The 23,175-nt window shown below is 41.2% G+C and overlaps 1 protein-coding gene across 1 annotated transcript in view; it reads left to right on the forward strand.

The window, feature by feature from the left end:
- The first annotated feature begins 399 nt into the window (after positions 1-399).
- The window catches only part of LOC149310675 (protein stum homolog), a 55,338-nt gene continuing 32,562 nt past the window's right edge, over positions 400-23,175 (forward strand). Inside the window, exon 1 of the mRNA XM_089528441.1 lies at positions 400-692. Within this exon, the coding sequence (XP_089384567.1) occupies positions 494-692 (199 nt within the window). The 5' untranslated portion in view covers positions 400-493. The remainder of the gene's footprint in view (positions 693-23,175) is intronic.

A 23,175-nucleotide genomic window follows, 5' to 3' on the forward strand; every position in this document is an offset into this window, starting at 1 on the left:
GAGGTTGTTGTTGGGGGCCTTGAAGCCCTTCTTGCTTGTTGTTGTTCTAGTTGGTTGCCTTCAAGCACCTTCCCAGACCTTCCCAAGAACCCTCCCCTTTCTGCTTGTGGCCACTCTTGCCTTCTGCCTTCAAGCCCTTCCTTCTGGGGGTGTCCCCTATTGCAACCCCTGCTCTTAAGGACCCTGAGAGGTCCCCCAACCTCCACAGCTTTGGGGCAGAGGAAGAAGGGACTAGGGCGCCTGCGCAAACACCTGGGCGGGAGAGAGAGAGAGAGAGAGAGAGAGAGAGAGAAGAAGAAGAGAAAGAGGGAAGGGAGAGCGAAGTCAGGAGGGAGGGAGGGGAGCGCAGGGCGGGGGCTGCCTTTGCAGATTGCCAGGAGCTGAGGGCAGCCTCTCCTTCTTCTCCTTCTCCCAAAGAGAGGGAAGTTCCTGGAGGGCCAGGGGCTGCGGGCTCCTCCTGCTCCTTCCTTTCCTCCCTCTCCTTCTCCTCAGCATGGAGCCCGGGGCCCCGAAAGAGAGGGAGGAGGCCGGGAGGGCAGCCCCAGCCCCAGCCCCCGGGGGAGGCTCCTCGTCGGGCGGCGTGGTGGTCCAGGTGCGGGAGAAGAAGGGGCCCCTCCGCGCCGCCATCCCCTACATGCCTTTCCCGGTGGCCGTCCTCTGCCTCTTCCTCAACACCTTCGTCCCAGGGCTAGGTAAGCAAGGGGCGCCACGGAGGGAGGGAGGGAGCCAGGGGTCCCCAGCCCCAAGGCAGCCCCCACGATGGAGAGGCCTTGGAGTTGGAGCAGAGGCTGGAGAGCCATCTCTTGGCTGGCAGGATGGGGTTGGGCTGGATGGCCCCTGGGGCTCTCTTCTAGCTCTAGGCTTCTATGGAGGACAGCCTCCAGGGAGAGGCCGAGAGTGGAGCAACTGCCCTCGGAGGGTGGCGAGGGTCCTTTTTGGGAGGCTTTCAGCAGACTGAGGCGTGCTTTGAGTTGTGCTTTTGGAGTCCCGCTCCCTCCCTGCCTGAGGCTGGCCTGGGTTGCCCTTCCGTGGGGAGGAGGGAAGGGGGAGTCTCTTCCAACGCGGGTGAGTCTTTATGTGGCCGAGTCCTGCTCAGAATGGAGGACCTCTTGGCCCTCCTGCTGGGAGAAGGAGGACCAGCCCTGGTCACCCTGCAGCCTGGGCGCCCTCCGGGGAGGATGAAGGGAGGGGATCCCTCTGGCATCTCTTTTCGGGCAGTGATCCATTCCCCCCGACCAACCTCTCTTGGCTGTCTCCAGCACTCCTTGCTTTAGGCTTCTGCTGCTTTGGGACTTTGATTTATGTCCTTTTCATTTTTCTATGCCGCCTTTCTCCCAGAAAGGGACCCAAGGCGGCTCACAAGATAAAAACACCAGGTGAGGCGAGCGCACTGTCACTTTCTGACGACTACTTTTTTTCTGGAGGAGCCTCCAATGAGTTCCTTGTAAGGAGCTCCTGCTCTCAGAGATTTAAGAGATGGGAAAGTGGATCCTGGGAGATCCATGAATCTGGGGTTGAGAACCGATCAGGGCAACTTCCATGGGAGTGGATTGGGTTTGGAGCAAACAAGTGCTCCTTAATGGCACTTAATGTGGCCGAGGCTGCATCCGCACTGCAGAGATAATGCGAATTGAAACCGCTTTTGCTGCCAGGGCTCCATGCGATGGAATTCTGGGAATGGGAGTTGGTTGTGGCATCAGAGCTCCCAGAAGTCCATAGCATGGAATTCCAGAGTTTTGCTGAGATTATTGCCATTATTAAATGCTATCATTGTGAGCATCCTGAAATATGGCTGAAGATATAGTTCCTAATTTTGTGTTAGCTCTTGCTAACATAAAGTAGCAATAATCTCATCAGTACGACACATATAACCATAATCTATGATAATAAAAAGTATGCCTATATACACACAACGAACTAGCGTTCCCGGAATTGCATAGCCTTGAACCATGGCAGTTAAAGTGGTGCCAAAGCAGATTATTTCTGCAATGTGGATGCAGTCTGTCATTTATCACACACATCCGTTGTGCCAGTATTTCACACTACTCAGGAAAGTGGTGGGTTGGGATTTTTTTTTTAACTACAGCTCCCAGAATCCTACCTCCAGGAGAGTAGGAGAGTTATCATCCAAAAATAACTTTTTGAAGCTCTGCTTTATTCATAAAAAAGGGAGTGTATTGTTCTGCAGGGTGGATCCCCCTCCATACTACTAACCAAGAGGAACACTTCAAAGATATAGCCACTTTAGTCTGTAGAATCAGTCTGTAGAGAGATCTTGTGGCACCCTTGAGACTAACTGAATGAAAGAAGTTGGCCAAACCAAGAGGACCCCAGTTGGATTGGTCCAGGTATCTAATCCAGCACCCTTTCCCCTTCCGTAACTAATCGGACGCATCCAGAAAGCTGGTGAATAACGCCTGAAATCACTCTTTCTTGTTCTTTGCATTTGGTAAACGTATGCTAGCTCTGAACATAGCAAACCCACTTCTGTATAGCCCACAGGACTAATCTGCCTTGTTTTTGTGGCATCATATTCCATTAATTCACTGGCATGAACATGCATGAAGAAAAACAGTACTTTGTTCTGTGTTTCCCCGAATCTACAGCCAGTGTTTTATTTTTCAGGCATACAGTTGTTCTAATCTGCATTGGCAGTTTAGCACCCTTTGTATCATCTGCAGAGAGTGAGTAGATGGGGGGACTTTGCCACCCAATGATCCTATGATGTTAAAAGATGAATGAATCAACAAAACTGAAAGGATAAACTTCATGCTTTCATCCCACTGTCTGCTGTTCTTACATACATACATACACTTACATACAGATGGGGAGGTGTAAACATTTACTTCAATGGTGAAATTGTAACAGTGGGTTAATACTTAATGCACGCACCTTTGTCCTTGAGATGTTAACTTTTGTGTATCCCTTACTATTGCTTTGTATTGCTGTCAGATGAAGAGCTAACTGAGAATTTCCTAAAGATAAGGTTCCCTCAAAAAGGTGTATGCCCTCTTTGCCTTGCACATGTGGAGCAATTTTTCCACACATGAAGAAGAGTAGATACTCTTTGTTTCAAGTCTACAGAAAGCTCCACCTGTTACATCTCTATCTTTTGTGAAGCTGTTGTTTCAAAAGTGGTAACCTGACATCAGGACTCACTGTTTGGTTCCCCCTAATACCTTTACTTTTCATAGTCACAAAGCTTAACTTTGTATACTGTGGGACATTGTTTATGTTTTAGACTCACCTTTATACTTTTGAGATGATGTGGTAGAGCCTAAGATCATAGAATTGTTGACTAATTTGCAGTCAAGGGGAGATTTAAGTTCTATGAAAAGGGATGAATGGAGCCTGTGAAGCAACATAATGTTAAAAGCAACATTTTCCAAGAGGAATTTGGGAGAGTTCTTTCTGAGCACAAGGTAAGTTGCCATCATTCCACTAGACTGCATTTCTGTCCAGTCAATATTGCATACTTTCTTTTTTGGCATGCTTTGGTTGCCCCATTATAAATGGCTTTTTAGTTGGAAGACACTGCTACACAACAGAATAATTGTCTGTTGAGATGCTGTTAGATTTTTAGGGCTCAGCATCTACTTAGAAGTCAAATACTTTTCTCTGTGGTATCTCTGGAGGTTTGAATGAAGAACTGAGAAAAAACAGGTGCTATAACCAGAACTTTTTGTGCTCCATCGGTAATCATTTTCAGAGAGGTAGCCAAGGTTGGATATAAGGGCAAAATAAGAAAGGTTTATGGGTCGCATTAAAGGCTAAGAAAAATTGTAGGATTAGCTTTCAAAAGCATGAAGGCTCATGCTGCAATATGAGTGGCCCTACCGATAGTGTTGTTATTGTTGTTAACTGAGTAGTACTTGACTCATGGCATGCCTGTGGATTAGACATCCTCAAACCCACCCACCCCACTGCTCTGCTTAGAATCGTGAAGATGCAGAACAGAATAAGGAGAAACAGAATGGTTCCCAATTGGCAAAAGGTTCAGGCAATCCTGCATTGTATTATCCTACTTGTTCAACTTGCACACAAGTTGAGTTGTAGCCTCTGTCAGATGCAGTGGCATTTCTGTGTCTTTTAGAGCTATCTGTAGCTTTTCGTGATTTGTGCAGTCAAAAGCTTTGCTATACTCTATAAAGTACATGCTGATTTTCTTCTGGAATTCCTTTGTGCAGCCATTATCCATCATATGTTTGCAATGTGGGCCCTAGTGCCTCTTCCTTTCCTGAAACTCACTCACATTTCTGGGATTTCCCTCTCCATGTCAATGTTGTATAATTTTTAACATAATTTTGCTTGCATGGAAAATTAATGCTATGGTCCAAATGTTACTGGCCTGTAAATGCACTGAGAACTGGACACATTACTCTAAGTGAAATTTGATCAAAGCAGAATACAGTGGTATTTTTGCTTCCCTTGATTTGCACACTATGCTTTTGTTGGTGTGGTTTTCCTGAAGACAAATTTTGTCATCCAGAACTGGAAATACCCAGAACTGAATTGTGCTATTTGAAATGAAAAAAATATTTCATTCCTACTGTTGTTACAATTTTAGGCGGGGTACAGACCGCCCCGAAAGGGCTGTCTGCCGGCGCCTTGTTTTGCCATGCGAGGAAGCCATAGCAGACAAACCGCCCTGCTTCCTTGCACAGCAAAAAGAACCTGCAAAAAGCGGGTTCTTTCTGCGACACCATTGTGACGCCGCAGCGCGCCAATGGCACGCTTGTGACATCATAAGGGGGCGCGACGTTCAGACACTAAGCGTCCATTGCATCAAAATGGTGGCGCCTGTGGTTACAGGATGCCGCCATTTTGATGCCCTTATCGCATGCTAGGGGTGAGGCACATATGGGCGGTACGCCCTCGGCCAACCCCTAGCACGTGACGAGGGCACACTATAGGCCCATCTGTCCAGGGCCTCTAATACTTTTTCCATCTGTAGCTGTCTTTATTAAATGTAATATTTAGGAATGCTTTTATAAGAGGACCTATCTCTTCTCTGTATTTTCTGTGTCCTAAATGTAACCATATGTTTAGCTTAATCATAGGTGTGGTTCTTTGGGCACAAGTCCCACTGAGTTAACTGAAGTTTGCTTATGAGAAACTGGGCATAGTGATTCAATATTTATTCATTATGTTAATGATGAAAGCATAGATACTAGTATTTCAGATAAATACAGGGTAGAATGGCAAAAATAAGTGCAGTTTGAAGGAGGACCAATTTGGATGATTTGGACTATTCTATTTTATTATGGACTGCATAACTGTAATTTTATGAATTATTTGATAATGTTATGAGCTGCTTTCATTGTCTAGTTACAGAAAAGCAGGATACAAATAAAAGTTTTATTTTTATTTATTTATAATGGGAGGTATGGACAAGAATTAATTTTATACCTTTCTTTTCTTTTTACCTTTTGTTATAGCATAACAATAATAAATATTTTTAAATTTGCATGCTGTTAAGGGGCAATACAGATGGGTGGCTAGAAGCTGTCCTGTAAAGCCTCCGTCTGTGCTGCAGTATCTTTATGCTGCAGTACAGTTGTGCCCTCCAAAACGAGCCGCTCTAGGCCGCTCCTTTTTTGAGGCTTCATAAGGGCTGCGATACAGGCCTATGATGACTCTTCTGCCCAGAGCTGTTTGGATGCTTGGGCGCCCTTACATCACGAGGCTGAACCCCATGTGGATGGGCGCGCAGTCTTGTGATGTAAGGGTGCTGATATTAGGGCTCAGCGCATATGGATGCTGCGCCCTATCGTGCCCTAATATTGGCTCAAACGGCCCGTCTGTACTGGGCCTATGTTTTACAATTTAATAAACAGAATATTCTTGTAAAAAAATAAATTGGGCATAAGGCTACCATCTTAATGCCTCCTCTTCTGCAATGTGATTTGTTTTTAATTCACTCTGTATTTTCTCTTTAATTCTGTTACGAGATGATGCATCATTACTATTTTGTATGTTTACAAATAAAATAGATTGAATTAAGTCTTTTCATGTTTCCTGTCAATTTTTCATTCTCTAAGCTTACTCTTCATTTTTCTGGTCACAGGAAAGGAAGCAGCATAATGTCACTTTAGTAACATCAGAATTTTCTGCCTGTTGGAGTAAAAGCACATTTACTCTCCATATGCTGAAATAGGAATAAATAGCATGTACTTCACTAGATGTCTTTCGCTTGTTTTTAAAATGAATGATGGAAATACCATAGTTTAAATGTTCAAAACTTCAGGGAAATCATATCAAGCTGTTTCCTTTTTGCAACAGCCTCACTATAAAAACTAGCAAATTGAAACATGATTTGAAAGAAGATCTTGTAACAACTTTGAGACTGAGAGAAAGAAGTTGGTAGCATAAGTGTTCATAGACTAAGGAGCTGTACAGACCAGCCAAAAGGGCTGGTGTCGGGGTGAAGTGGGGACGTGGTGACTGCCCGCTGCCTGCCCCAACTCCACCCCAAAGCAGTGTCACTCTGCCTGACCAGACGCTGTGCAGCATCACAATGTTTCTTCGCCACAATGTTTAGACACACTATTCCGAAGAAACAGGAAAGAGTTATGTGGCCATGGCCACAAGTTTTGCATTTCTGTTCCTATTCACACATAATGGCCTGCTCATTCATAGCTATGAAGGTTTGCTCCTAGGCACTTCACTCCGCGCAGACTTAGTCTACGAAAGCTTATGCTACCGATTTCCTTCCATTAGTCTCAAAGATGCTAGCAGAATCCTTTGTATACTTAAAACTTCCAGGGGGGGGGGGGAAGATGCATGCAGGGTCAGGGAAAGAGAAATGTGGACTTAAGTTATAACAATCAAATCCATTTTTGTCACCTGTTTTACTAGACCTGATACAAGATCTAGTTGTATACACTGTGTGTTCAAGAATGGTAAGAGTATTTGCATTGGTAGAAAAAGCAACAGCAAAACATCCATCTCTCCAATTTATAACCATACTGTTTTATTCCCATGATTGCTTTTCAGATTTTGATTGTGCAATTCACAAAGTCTTTGTTTAGATATGTTTTCAAAACAGAACAGAATTCTTTTAAAAAATACTGGCTTCTACATATACCTATCAAATTTGTATGTTAAAAGTGGAGTTTTATTTCTCTGTTACTATAATAGTTATAAAACAAAAGCAAGCAATACAGAACTAATTTGATGTAGTGACAAATTGCTCAGACATAATAACAACATACCAAATGATACTTATATTTGAAAAAGCAGACAATAGTCTTTAAAAATCCAAAGGCCCCACCACCAAGTAAGATCATGTACAATCTCATCATCGTGATGTCTTTGTTTGGAGTGATTTTAACAGAAAAGCATATGCTTTTATAAAAGTAGAATTAGTCAATTATGCCTTGCACAATATTACATATATACGTAATAATATACCTGTGTGTTGATGAAGAAAAGTGCTTGGTAGTGTATACTTTTGACAGTGCAAGCTATTACAATTATTTCAAGAAAAATTGTCACTGTTGCAGCAGGGGGATCTAATGGCATGGTGGTGTGAATAATGTATTGGACATGTCTTTGAACCTTGCAGGAAGAGAGTCTTGACTTAGACTGCATCTGCACTGCAGAAATAATGCAGTTTGACACCTCTTTAACTGCCATGACTGAATGCTATGGAATCCTGGGATTTGTATTTTCCTGTGACACCACAGCTTTCTGACTGAGAAGGTTATATATCTCACAAAACTGCAGATCCTGGAATTCCATAGCATTGAGTAATGGTAGTTAAAGCAATGTCAAACTGCATTGTTTCTCCAGTGCAGACACAGACTTAGAGGAGACCTATAGAACAGTGATATGGGCTTTTTCTAGCATCCATTACTACCTCTTGAATTCAATGAGGGCTCCATCCTCTTACTATTTTGCGTGTCTGTGTCTCTATTTGTGTGTGGTGGTGCAGGAGCAAATTCATACACTCACACCAAAAGTTTCCCATACTGTACACTGACCATCTATGGCATCTATCCATTTACAAAATATAGCTGTACTATAAAGACAATTATGTTTCTCAGCATGAGATTTTCTAGAGCAATAATATATGGAAGCATCAACTTTGGCTGATTTCCTTAGTGTACATTGTTGCTGTTTATCAATTGTTGTACTATGCTGAGTGTAATTGTTTAATACATCATTCTTAAATATGCTTCAAGATGAAGCTTGTAGATGATGATAATGATGTAGGCAGCATTTGATACAGGAAAAGAAATCACACATACATAATACAACTTTCATATGCATAATTTTAGTGAAGGAATAATAATAATATCTCCCAAATCTGTATATATGGACCAAGTAGAAGGTACTAACTAATAGATGATAACCTCATTTGGAGGAAATGCTTAATATGTTTTGCCCTTTAGCCACTACAATACTTGGGGTGAGGGAGCATTTTCCATCAGATAACCACAGTGCTTTACTCAGGAAATATAAATCTAAGGTGAAACAGGGTAGCATTAACAGTGAAGAGAGATGAAGGATAAGCAGTCAAGGGATATAATGCAAAGTCTGACCAAATATATAAATAGTCCAAGTTTATGCTTCAACTATAGAAGCAGAAGAGGAAGAAACGGAAAGATTATGTGCTGGAATCCAGGAGGAAGTTGATCACACACCAACACAGGACATGTTGGTAGTCATAGGCAGTTGGAATGCAAAAGTCGGAAACAGGAGAACTGAACATTGTAGGAGAATTTGGTTTAGGATCAAGAAATGAAGAAACTATCGAATTTTGTGAAGCCATTGAAATAGTTCAAGATTTTCCATACCTTGGCTCAGTCATAAGTTAGAATGGAGTCTGCAGTCAAGAAATCAGAGAACCTGGGAGGCAGCTATGAATGAACTAGACAAGATAATCAAAGATACATCATTGAATGCCAAAGTCAGGATTGTCCATGCCATCTTATTTCTGTGTATGGTTGTGAAAGCTGAACAGTGAAGAAAGCTGATAGGATCAACTCATTTGAAATATGGCGCTGGAAGAGAGTTCTGCAGATACCCTGGATTGCCACAGACAAATAAATGGGTACTAGAGCAAATGAAGTTTGAACTCTCCCTAAAAGATGACTAAACTGAAAGTGCCGTACTTTGGACATATCAAGAGAAGACATGACTCACTAGAAATGACATTAAGGCTTAGTAAGGTTGAAACTGGGAAAGTTACACTCTCTCAGCCTCAGAGGAAGGCAGTGACAGATTTCTGAAGAAATTTGCCAAGGAAACCCCATGATAGGTTCACCCTAGGGTCCCCATAGAAATGACTTGAAGGCAAACAACAACAACAAGTTAAAGTTTAGCAGGAAAAGAGGAAGATCGCATTACAAAGGGATAGACTTAATAAAGAAAGTTATAGCTCTGAGCGTGCAAGACTTGAGCAGGACTGTTGATGACAGGGTGACTTAGAAGTCTCTCGTTCATAGGGTTGCCATAAGTTAAAGTCAACATGATGGCAGTTGACAACACAGCAAGCAGGCACTTGATGTTGCAGCATGTAATAGTATACATGTGACAATGCCTGCTGCATGACAAGGTGAGGCTTGCTGGGATGGACAGCATCACAGAAAAAAAGATTCCAGCTAAACAAAAGAACTTCCTGATTTTAAGAGCTCTCTGACAGTGGAACACACTCCCCTGGAGAGTGGTGGAGTCTCCTTCTTTGGAAGTTTTTAAACTGAGGCTTGGTGTCTCTTAGGAATGCTATGATTGTGTATATCTGCATAGTAGAGGGTTGGACCGGATGACCCTTGTGGTCTCTTTCAACCTCTATGATTCTTGTTCACAGGTGGGAAACCTCTGGTCTTCCAAATGTTGTTGGATTCCAGCTCTCATCAGCTTTATTGCTGATTTTCTGGGATGGTAGCAGTGGTGCTCCAACAACAAAAGTGGCTATTCCCTGGTCTTTTTTTTTTTTTTTTATAAGGTCTAGGTTTTCAAGTAACTGTTCTTCTCACTTGCTCCTAGCTGAGATGTAGTAGGTAGTGTCATGCTGCATCGAAGATTATCTAGGAAAGGGCCTGGCTACTTTCAGGGTTGTTGTTGTTGTTGTTGTTTAAAAAAAACCCACCAAAACCTGGCAGTCCATGAGGCCTACATGGACTGGATCAGAAAATTGGTCCCAAGACCTGCTGTAGTTGTCCACTCCTGTAAGTAATTCAGTACTATTGTCACTGTTTAGGGTGGGCCTGGGTGGGATACTGAGCCAAAGAAAAGAGCTTGCATAAGGTTACTCAGTGAGATTCAAACCTAGAACTCCCTGATGTAAAGTTCAGTCTTTTAGCCAGTGTGAATTACTTCTGACTTTTAAAACCATCTGAGCTAGTAATTCTACAAATCATTATTTTACATATGTGGTCTGCACCCCCACTTAGAGGTGTATGTATGTGATTTTAGACTAAAACATCCCCCCAACACTTCAGTCATTCCTATAGGGAGGTTTTCTAACCATGTACTGAGTATCTTCTCGGTATCTTTCTTCAGTATTAAACCATTGTGCACTGAACTGACATTTTCATTATCAATAAATTATTTCCAAAAATTATCAACCACAACACCAGGATCTCTTTCTTGGTTAAGATTACAGTCCACAACAGTAGTAAAGCCTGAGCTGTCTTCGTTCAAGCCATCCTTTGCCTTTTAAAATCATTTGCCTTATCCTTGGCTTTAGGCATGCTTAGGTCAAATAAAAAATGAAACACATGGTTATTACAGTTCTCTTATGCAACTTGAGCCCAGGTTAGAAAAATGTAGCATGGCTGTTTAGTGTGTTTTTATCTCTTATTGTTATGCTCGTTTCAGGAGTTCATACCCTCTGTTGTTTGCTGAAGATGTTGTTTGGTGAAGAGAAAAACTTGGCTGTGCCCCATAACTGACAGACCTTTCAGAGCTGTTGTGTGCCAGTCAATGTGGGAAGCAGGCTTGGCTCCCTAGAGTGGTTCTGAGTCAATGTGCATTAATAGGCAGTGCCTTCTTCCCTCCTACTCTCTGTCTCTCAGAATACTAGAACCTTGGCTCACCAGAACGAAAGTGAAATGTTGATAGGTTCAGAACAGATAAAAACCAAAGTACTTTTGCACATAGTACATATTTAAAATGTTGAATTTACTGCCACAAATAATGATGACTGACAATTTGAATAGCATTAAAGGGGGATGTGACCAATTCATGGAGGATAGGGCTGGTCCAGATGGGGATGGATACTCTCTCTCTCTCTCTCTATCTCTCTCTCTCCCCCTCTCCCTCCCTCCCTCCCTCCCTCTCTCTCTCTCTCTCACACACACAGCTCAGTATAAGTGGCAATATGCCTCTTTCAGGCTGTTTCTGCACTGTAGAATAATCCAGTTTGACACCAGTTTAACTGTCATGGCTCAGTGCTGTGAAATTCTGGGAGTTGTAGTTTTTTGCAGCACCAGACTGGTTTGACTGAGAAGGCTAAATATCTCACAAAACTACAGTTCCCAGAAAACAAAAGAGGCAGACAAACTGGGTCATATGAAAAGCAGTCAAACAGAGGAGGCTCTGGTATATGTGCAGGCTCTCCACACAATCAGGAACCTTTGCATGGATATCTACCATGGGTAGTGGAAACTTCACTTCAAGATTAGCCTGGTGATATTAATTAAACCAGAATCCATATTACTGAAAACAAACATCTTTTTATCTGAAAATTTTTCTCCCACAGAGCAATTTAAGTCAGATTTCAGTACTGCAGCATTTGCAAATATATACCACAACATACAGATGATGATTGAAAATATTATAAATTCAGTTAGGGAAATCATACATGCACCTGTGTGCAATTATTAATTTCACCATCAGATGTTCTGTGGCAATCTTTGTTTATTAAGTTCTCAATCCTGGAACTTTTCTAGGAACCACAGGGGAACCAGTAAGTTAAATAAATTGGGTGGGTTATTGGTGTTGCTGTAAATTGACAAGCAACTTGAAGGCACATACACACACACTCACTCACACACACACACAAAGATATGAGATTATAAGGGGCAAGAAAGGGAAAGCAAGAAAAGGGTTTTTCATGGGCTTGGTGGGAAATATGCAAGTTCATTTTTAAATGCATTCCATTTCTTTCCCACTAGATCACCTTTATATTGGCTAGTGGAATATGTGAAATAACATGGAAGCAAGACCCTGCAATTTGTTGCCAGAATAGGGGGGTAGTTCTCTGCTTGGGTAATACAAAAGATAACACAAATCAAGTGACCTGTTAATTCCACACTTGTGCCCTAATACCATGGAACACAATGGAAGCTCCTGATACATTTCTGTTGTATGTGTTCAGAGAAAAGATAAAAGAAATTATAGACTTTATATTTTAGTTATCATTGTAGCAGAGACAAACCTACAAAGCACTCAGGACCTTTTGACTAAGGCCCCATTCCCACTGGCCCATTTACCCTGGATGGAACTGGGTAGATCCGAATCCCCCCACCCCTGGAATCCTTCCAGAAACAAGTGACCACTAGAAATTTACCTCAATCAGGGTAATTTAACCCTGAATGCTATTGCAGCTCTTGCGGAGAGTTCACATTTGCGGAACCGGTTTAAAATGAAGGCGCCTTTGCTGTCAATCAAATTCAGTTCCGCTTTCGTCAAGGTGACATTTCCTACAGCGATTGGGCCACCAGATGTGTGCTTCCCCTATCCTTTTTAAAAAAGAAACAGGCGCCAGTATGCATAGATGCCATCAAATTTAAAAACCTCCAGGTGTGTGTGTGTGTGTGCTGTGTGTATTTGGGTCACTACAGATTATGGATCTCCCCTGCCTCCTTTTTCAACCCCAAAATGCAATCTAATGCCATCTCTGCATCCTTCCTCCTTGCAACCCCAATGCCTCATACACATATAGTAGTAGTAGTAGTAGTAACAATAATACATTAATTCCTCACCTTGGAATACCATCTCTGCATCCTTTGCTTTCCCTCAGCCACCCTAGAATTCCTTACAGACAGTAGCAAAAGCATTCTGTATCAATTTGCCAAATTGAAAGAAACATTTGTAGCATTCGCATTGTAGTATTTGCATATAAAACTAATTTAGAAAAAAGCCTTTTGCAAAGTGCGAGCTGCTGGGAGCAAGCAAGTGAAAGGGAAAGAAGCACAAGCAGACACTTTTCTATCTATATATGTATCTACCTGTAGAACTATGTGCATAAATTGTCAAATATATAAAAAATAAAAAGAGAGAGAGCTGCCTGGTGTGAGAGGGAGGCTTGTTCCGTTCTGTGTCCTCCCTCTGACCTACCCTGAACTTGACCCTAGGCTTCATCCTCTTGCTCCGTCACCCTGATTGCCCTTTGCATCCTTCCTCCAGCTCCTTGGCTCCGTCACCCCGATTGCCTGCCATCCCTTCTTTCCTCCGGCTCCTTCCTCCTCTTCCTCCTCTGTAGCAATCCCGCTGGCAAAACCACGGGGTCGTGACCCTCTCTCAGGATAGCAATGCTCATCAAGATTGAGATGTGGCAGTTCTGCTGGCAAACCACAGAACTGTGACCCTCTCTCAAGATAACAATGCTTTATCCATAATTAGATAGATAAGCCCATGTTGATTCGGCCAGCTTAGCTGGTCTCCATATCCTGCTTCCTTGCCTCAAGAGCACGCACCAAGCATGCACTGATCATGCACCTGTCATGCCAGCCAGATGACCTAGGAGCGAGGCCATCATCAATGATTGTAAGGAAAACAATGGATGGAAGTAAGCAAGATGACAATAAAAGGCCCAGCCAAAAACCTGGCTGGAGGAAGCTTGTGAACCCCACTCTCGTCTCTGCATCTCCTTGCCGCGACACTCCTCCTCCTTCGCCCCATGATTAGGGACAAGTTCATATTCGCCGGACTCATTTTTTAAAAAAAAATACAGCTTTTACTCTGCTTTCAAAAGACCGGCGCTAAGGGGCATTTGCCCCTGAATGGGTGTGAAAGCCTCGTTTTCGCTTGTGAAGGGATCGGGGTGGATATGAACTTCCTGTGGTTAATTCAGTTTCTGATCCGGAGTAAAAGATAGTCTGAATGGCCTTTATCTTGAATGGTGCTATAATCTCATTCAGGTGCCCCTCTTCTTGCCTTGAGTTCTATTTTGGGGGAAAGGCTGGATATAAATCAAGTCAATAAATAGTTTAGCTGCCATCCTTAATATAACTGGAGGTGGGATCTCCTAGCATCAATATCTTTTTTCTTTTTTAATGATCCCTATGGTAATGAAAAGTTGTTTGGGTTCTCCTGGTTTTGAATGGGCAACAAAGATCCATTAATACTAGCTTCTTGTGGATAAGAGAACTGCTAGAACTAATGTTATGATGCAATGGAGATTATCACACGGGGTAAGGAGGGATTGCTCCCTTTCTTACCCCATCCTTATCGCATCTGCGCTTATCCCTTCCTTCTCCCATCAGTGTATTATTGTTGCATTAATGGGAGAAGGACGGGATAAGCACAATGTCATCTGAAAATCTTATTACAATCATATGATAAGAACAGCAGAAAGATGGGATAATGATTTCATGTGATAATATTTGCATAATCGAGCCATAAGAACAGGAGCGTTCTTACCCCATGAATGAATCTGCAATGCTTTCTTTAGCTGTTAACCAATGCTAATAAGTTGGGTATTGGTGGCATAATAATGTAGTGCTGCTACTCAGGTTGCATGTGTATATATAAGCATTTGTATACATATAACAGAGATATGATTCAACATAGATGCCTGAGTTTTAGGACATGTGATTATGGAGACTATTATTTCATTTCAAAACTTAATACAGTACCATTTCTTCCATGTATGATTATTTATTTATTTGATTTATTTGATTTCTATCTTGCCTTTCTCCCCAAGGCAGCTCACAAATAAAATCTAAAAACATAGTACAATAAAACAATTAAAACAGTATAAAATTACAGACATTACATTACGCGTGTAAGCAGGGGTGTAGCTATGGAGCAGCGGGCAAAATGAGGGCATTGCCCCTCAATATGAAATCTGCCAGCCCTCCAATAATTTTTCCCCTTAGTTCTCAAATTTTTAGCATTGTAGTAACTTTAAAACTCTGAACATTTAGAAACAGTGTTTATTCACCCAAAAAGGTTACCTCTAGCTGATAAAATCCTTTTGGTGTAGTCTTTATTCAAAACAATCTTTGCTTTGGGTGGGATTGTGGTGGGATTATTGCTACATGAAGAGGAGGACAATGGAAATCATGTATTGGTAAATATACAGCATTGCAACTTCATATTTTCTCTACATCAGAGCAATTTTGTATGGTCTGTGGGATAATCCTTCCACCCCATTGCAGCTACATCACTGAAATTAAACAGAAATCATGCCATCAGATTTCAGCAACCAACTGACAAAGGCTTGAGAATTTAATTATTTTTTTTGGGGGGGGGGGGATTTTGTATTAAAAACTTGTGATTTGTAATTTGCTATCAGAATTCAAAGGCAAGTTACAGCTCCTCCCCCTCCCTCTGCTAAACATACTTTTCTTTCTGTTTGTTTTAAAGGGGATTTATAAATTTGATGTGTCTTTTGGGATGTGTGTGTAGTTTGCTCCTGAAATGTGGCAACACAGTTTGCTGAAGATTGCAAAAATGTCCCTACTATATATTGTGGAGCCTCAAGTGTCTGCTAGAGCATTCGGAACTAAGCTTAATGGTTGTCATGTAAAAATAAATTTCATACAGGTTTTTGGGACTGGCAGACAAGTAACAGGTTTAGGGGCAAGCTGCTTGTTAATTTTAATTTATTTATACATAAATTATAAACACATTTTATCTTTCTCTTCATCTAAAAAAGAAAGGACCCAGCCCACTGGTTTCTTGAACTAGAGATGTTCTGCCATGCTAACAGTATTAAGAATACATCATGAGCATATGATGGTTTCTCTGTTTTCCACATCTGTTTGTATAACTGTGTGCCATTTTCATAAATAAAATAAGCATGACAGATTGCAAACTACAATTTCTGGATATGTTGTGATTATTATGAAGACCAGAAACATTTTTAAAAGAATGGCAGCTGGAATCTTAACAAGCCCTTGTGGAAAGCAGAACTATACTTAAAGTTATGTATATATGTAACAGCCATAAATTGTTGGTGTGTTTATTATAAATAGATTGGCTAACATTAATCAAAGCATGAATTTAAACGATATTTTAGATAAAAAAATGAAAATAACTGTTCAAATAATATTTTTGCCTTAATTCATACGTAGTTATTAAAACTACATAAGTAGGTCAGTGTGCATATTCAAAGAGTCAGAATAGCTTCCCTTTTTGCTTTCATTAACAAAGTGGCTGCTAAACAGAAACATAGATCCAAGTTTCTATTTATAGCAAAGTTGTAAGACAAAACATGTGGCTTCCAATGGAGATTTCCTAATAAAGTTACAGTAATAATGATTTTCATTCTAGCCAAGGATGAAAGTTAGAATAATTGTATAATAGATGCAGACATTTTCATGATATAGTTGAAAATGAATAGAATATTCCTAATGCAATTGGTTCCCAACACTTCAATTTATCCTACAGTATCAAATCTTTGGTTCAAATGCTTTTAAGGTGTAGAGATGCAAACTGCTTTATCTTCTGCATATTGGGGGAAATGTTTTAAGTGTATTTATGGAAGAATGGATTCTGGATTTCATAAATGGGTCTTGTTAATTTGCTATTTTTAAAACATTTCTGAGAGCTTTTCTGTTGCCATGACAATTTAATTTTCATAAACATGATTTTGTATCTGTCTCTGTGTGCACCTATAATCTCATACTCTGTGACAGAGAGCTGAGAGAAGTGCATTTGGGATAGAATTGATTATAACTAACCATTTTGATTACTGACAACTCTTTATTGTTAATGTTTTTTCTGTGGTTTTTTTTTTTTGTCCCTCAATTCTCTCCCCCCCCCCCAAAGTAGTTAGAGTAACACCCATTATATTACTGAGCTGTCTCAGGTAAACAACAACAAAAATACAAATCAAAAACCAGACCCCGCCCCTGCCAAAAGAAGGCCTCACATCTTATTTGAAGCTCAAAGGGAAAGGAGCCCACTCAACTACTTTATGGAGAAAGTTGCACAGTTTGTACATTACCACTTGCAAGACATTGTTGCATGCCTTAGTCAACATCTTTTACTGGTATTGAAAAACACAACTGTTTCAAAAGAGCTGTAAGAATCATTGATTTCTACAACATAAGATATGCATTAACTTGGTGAAAAATGAAGCCTAGAATTTGCAAGCAGAGCAGAGTCTTTGTATTCATCTGTTAGTCTGCAACATTTTTAGCATGCAGGCAAAATCATATTGCAAATTAATCTGGACAATTAATCTGCTGCTCCACAATAGGTCAAACCAGCTGCGCAGAATAATTCTGGATATAAACACAGCTGTGCCAAGGATATCAAATGTGCCAGCATCTTTCCCCACTAAATGTGTGGTCTCTATAACTGTGTTCACATTCTTAAGTATTCAGAGTTTTGAACCACAATGCTCGTTTTCAAGGGAAAACATAAAACTGCCAATCATATATGTAAAACAGTGATACAAGGTAAAGGAGATGATAGGTAATGTTAAAAGTAGTGCATTGTGCAGGAGCGAGGGAGCTTTTAGGCACTAGCAATCTGCAGGATCTTGCAGTCTGTAGCCTAAATTAACCAAAGTGGCTCAAACTAAAAAGAAGGTAGAATTTTACAGCAAAAAAACTGTATATCTTTATTAAAAAGACAGAAAAAGATAGCAACAAAAACCAGTCTATAGTCAATGCAATCTGTTTCTCAAAGTAAAAGGGGGAAAAAAGAGGGGGGGGGCAGTATGGAAGCTCAAACTCTGCTCCTAACCAGTCTAAAGGGGCTTGAACTAAGTTACAGCCTAAAACACACACAGATTTTGGATGATTTAGGGGATTGACAGACCGCCCCGAAGGGGCAGCGGGACTCCACCATTTCCTAGCCAGATTGGGGTTGTGGTAACCTCACTCTGGGGCCCTGATCTGGCCTTTCAGGGGTGCAAAAAGGAGACGCAAAAAGTGCCTCCATTTTGTACCCTCAAAAGGATGCCAGAGCTGTGGCAGTACGACTGTATGGAGCTCCTTTGGCACTGTGTCGTATGGACGCAGTGCTGGAGGCACTCCATGATGCCATGTGCCATGTGGAGTGACGCGCAGCATCAGGGCACCCTAGAGGGGTGGAGTCGGGTGTGTGTCGTGATGACACTACACCCCAACTCTGCCCCCATGTCAGCCTTTCAGGCTGGTCTGCACAGGGCCTTAGAGACTGGGGAAGGTCAGAGAGATGCAATTCAAAGAAAGTGTAGGTCAGACAGAGATACAGGTCAAAGAGAAAGGGATTGTCTCTGTTTATCTGTTTAAGGTCTTTGTAACTTCAGGGACCATCTCCTAAGAGTGAAGGGAACACTTCTGAGTGGAGCAAACATGATATCAACAGGTGTTTGCAAAAAGGGCAGAGGTGAACCAGCCCTTCAGGTACTGCTAATGGCTCTTAAGGGTGGTTTTGTGTGTGTGTGTGTGTGTGTGGATTTTTTGGGCTATGTGCAAGCATCTGTGGCTAGCACCTTCAGAGAATGCTGGCATGGATGTGAGTGGGGTATACATAATGTGTGACCTTTGATTGTGAGGAAGTGATTTACTTGTTAAGGCGTGTGTTGGTCTGTTGTTGAATGGCAAGGCCTCAGGGTATCTATTTAATTAGTGATACATTGTCTGCTGGGAAATGCCCTGACTCTGGGTGGTTTTCATTTGCCCTTGCTGGGTCTTGATTTTGATGTTTTTCAGGACTGGTATTATTATTATTATTATTATTATTATTATTATTTATAGGTATAGCACCATAAATTTACTTGGCAGTTTCCAGGCATACACAGGGCAAAGCCAATCATTATAAATAAATACTGTCTTTGAAATCAAGATGTGTTTGCCAGTCTCTCTGAAAGCAGCACAATACCTCACCATAAGAGATATACCAATCTGAGCCGGCTTGGCAGGGTCTCCATTCAGTGGAGGTGAAGAAGACAGATAGCACCCATTGTTCTAAATCATTTCCTTGCCAGCAGAGGGATGAGGGAATTTTGCATTTTAAAATGAGGCTTGGATTCATATGGACAGCCCTAGCCTGTCCATATGAATTTTAAGCAATTTTCCAGACTTTGGCAACAGACAGCCTTCCTGCAACAGAGTCTAATATTTCAAATTTATTGAGGATAACTGATAATAGTAACAGTGTTGAATAACAGCAATGGTGTTGAAAGCTGTTAAGGATATGCGATATAAATCACCCAGATTAAGTCATGACTATTGCCTTCTCATATGCTTTAGGTTATATCCATTGTCACACTAGCAGAAGTCCTTTTGTGCAACAGAAATTTCTCCGGCGGGATACAAACCGCCGCTTTGCGGCGCTTCCCCGCCGCCGCCGTTTGCTCCACGCGGGAGCTGCAGCAGCCAAACCGCGCGGCTCCCGCGCGGAGCAAAAAAGAAGCTCCATTTCGGAGCTTCTTTTTGCGGTGCCTCTATGACATCGCGAGGCACCTGGCGCGGACTCGCGACGTCATAGGCACCGCGACACGTCTGGACGCTATGCGTCCAGTACGTAAAGATGGCGGCGCCCATGTAGAAGGGGCGCCGCCATCTAGTACGTATAGCATACGTACTAGGGTTAGGGGGGTGCGGAAGCACCGCCCCTTCCTAACCCTAGTACATATCCTATACGTACTATATGGCGGTTTGTATCCCGCCCCTGTTTCCTCTCCAACCACTTTCATTTCATGTGAAAAGTTGACCCAGAGGGTTTCTTGTGCATGGGATAGGTGTTTACCCAAGCCATCCCTCTTTGAGTACCTTGGCTCTGAGTACACCTCTGCACTTGAAAACCATACATTAGAGAAGAAATAGATGGTGCTAAATTGGCAAACTATCTCCTGCTGCTGACTTTTCCTTCCTTTCCTTGCCACTGTTATACCCATGGCTTTTTTTGTCTTCCTGTCTCTGCCACCAGTGTTGTAACTGTGCCAGCAGAACCAACAAGACCCTGGCCTTATGTTCCTTTTCATTTTAAAAAACTCAAAGCACTTTACAGCAAACATAATAAAAAAAAAACAGCTAAAAATGATTCCAAAGAAAAAGGAGCCATTAAAACTAACTCATTAAAATAACTGATAACAATCAGTAAAATAATTAAGGAAATGCTTGGGTCTTAAGTCTTTATATAAGTCTTTAGACTTACCTGTTTACCCTGTCCTTTTCCTAATTATTTTTTGACAGCAGACATAGAAGACAGCAGTCCTAGGAGTCTCTTCATCTAAATGTTGTCATTCCACTTGACATGTGCCATAACAGAAAAGCCCTGTTCCATAACACAACCAAATGAGCCTCATTAGGTAAAATATATTTTTAAAACATGTACATTAGGGTGGTCAAATTGAGTAAAGATCCTTAATAACAATGTTAGAAGTACTTTGATTCACTATGAAGCTGAGCAGGCAGGCCAGGATAGCATGGACTCAGCCCATGCTACTCTGGCTCTGGTGCTCACCTGGGTCAATCCTTCGATCAGTATGGGGATGGCTGGGTGTTTACACACCCATCCTTATGCCAATCCTGGGACCCCCTAACAGCATACACTCCTTACCTTGCCATACTGTTGCTGGTACTGGAAAGCCCCCTTTCGTCACATCTGATGTGGAAATGGGGTACCTGGCTGCACCCATGTATCCAGGTGCCCCATTTCCATGTCAGATGTGGTAATGGAGGGTTCTCAGTTCCAGTGATAGTGCAGCAAGCTAAGGAGCATGGGGGGCCATGTAAACAGCTGGGGTTTCCTGCAGAACCTCCAGGAAACTTTGTGGTAAGCCAGGGGTCAAATTGACCCTCTGTAATGGCTGTTTACCCAGAGATCAGGCCAGATCCACCAGATCTACGTCCAGTCTACTAGGATCAGGCTGCTCCTGGCACAGGGGTTTGTCCTGTGTCATCTGAATTGGATGACACAAGGCCAGGGGGAACATGGGCCTTTTGGCCCATGTGGACAGCTGCTATGATGCTTAATGGTATCAGGAAGCAGTAATTAAAGTTACCTGTGGAAAGTAATTAATTACTTTTAGTGTGGTAATTCATTGTCATTATTCATTACAATATTTACAAAGCTATTTCATTATAATACTAATTGCATTGCTTAGTAACTTTCATTTTTTAAAAAAAATAGGATTAATAAGAAAAATCTAGAAAAAATCATGTCAAAATCCATCTAATTTAATAATTAATAATAATTTGTTTTATTTATATACCGCTATTCCAAAGATCATAGCGGTGAACAGCAAGTAAGCTAATTAGCAAGTAAGCATTTTTAAAGTGACATAAGAAAGTAACTAGAAAGGATTATCTGTCACTTCAATAAAGAAAAGTCATTACTTTTGCAATGTAATCCATTTGCTACCCAAACAATCTCTTTATGGGCAGCTACATTGCTTATAACATATTACTTCTAAGCTGTGTAAGAAAACACCATTCTATTGCATGGAATTGTTCGCATTATTTGATGCAAAAAAGAATGGCAACTGGTGGACCTGATGTCAGCAGAGCAGTAAAGCTATTCAAAGTTTTAGACTGAATTTTAAAGGAGCCATCTAATATCCTCAATGTATATTAGGGGCAGGATTCAGTACCTCTGACACCTTTTTTAGAGTTCAGACCAAAACCCAGAGTAGATTCACTACTCTCTGACATCACAGCCTTCTCTTACTAGTGGCTAGAAAATGAGGCATTGGATAGTAACAGTCTTTTTGTCCCTTATATTATCTAGTGTGACCCTTGGAAGGTCAGTGGACAAGAATGGAAGCACATCTGTCACTGAGAATGATGGACTTGCCTGCATAATTCATATTCCTTTGGATTTACTGAATGGAAAGTTTTCCTTCTTCTGTCTGATATGTAGTCTTTGGTTATTTAAGCCTTCAGGTGATATATATTGTTGAGAAGAGATGTCTAATTAAGGTTGGTGTAGAAATATGGAGCTTGATATCAGTTTGGTACAGTGTGTTTCCCAACTTCTTTTAAATGCAGCTTTTGTTCATCCTCCTAGTTTTAAGTATCAAATAAGTACCCACGCAAGCACCAATTTTATTGATGTTTCTGTGTTTAAAAGAAGGAGGCACCAATTTGCAGGTCATAGAAACCAGACCTCTTTGTGTATTATTCTGTAAATAAAACAAAATTGTTCCAAGAGTGAAAAATTACTGCTAAAATGGAAAACATTTATATTATAGTTTAAAGTCTGTTATGCTGCAGAAATCCATGTATCTGATTAGAGTCATTAAATTTAGCATGCTATTAAATGAGATCAAGACAAAGACTTTAATAAGGTTTGGTGCCAAATATGTCAACTGCTTCATGCAGCTAACAAAATAATTCAGATAATCTCTCTCTCTCTCTCTCTCTCTCTCTCTCTCTCTCGCTTTCTTTCTGTTCTATCTATCTATATGCTGTAGAATTCACACTTGTGACATCGTTTGGACAAAATTTAAACTAACTAAAATGAAATTTGCACTCCTAACATTTCCATTCAGCTGGAACTGATAAACATCAGGTTTTTCCCCCAGAAAATTTCTGGTCTGGGTTCATTTTGGATGAAACTTGGTGAGAAACAGTGTAAGGATTGTGTAGGTGTTATTTTTTCATTCATAAGCAAAAGCATCTGTATCAAGCCAGCTAACACCAGGTAAATTTCCCAGTAAACTATATTTGAAGTAGATTTACCACTTTATCAGTGCTTTAATAGAGCATTGTGATAACAACCACAAAAATGTGATGATGGGACCCCTTTGCTGTAGGATGATTCTGTAGGATGATAAATGTGACCCCAAAAGGTTTTTTTAAAAAGACCACTTGGTTCTTAGAGCATGTATCATGAAATGTAGGAGTAGGAATTTATTGCTGCACTAATTTGTTAAACTGCCTCACCTTGTAGAACCACTCTTTCCTAAATAGTGAAGATTTCTTGTCAATCAGGATATAAAATTTCAATAGATCACAATAGAATATTGGTTCTGCTAGGAGACTCTTTGCTGGTAGAACACGTTTCCATTGTAGATGGCCTCAGGGTAACTCCTTGATGTCTCTAGGTGAAGGC

The sequence above is a fragment of the Sceloporus occidentalis genome, unplaced genomic scaffold (genome assembly GCF_023333645.1).
Source record: "Sceloporus occidentalis isolate IW3139 unplaced genomic scaffold, rSceOcc1.0.p SCAF_6, whole genome shotgun sequence".
NCBI lineage: Eukaryota > Metazoa > Chordata > Lepidosauria > Squamata > Phrynosomatidae > Sceloporus > Sceloporus occidentalis.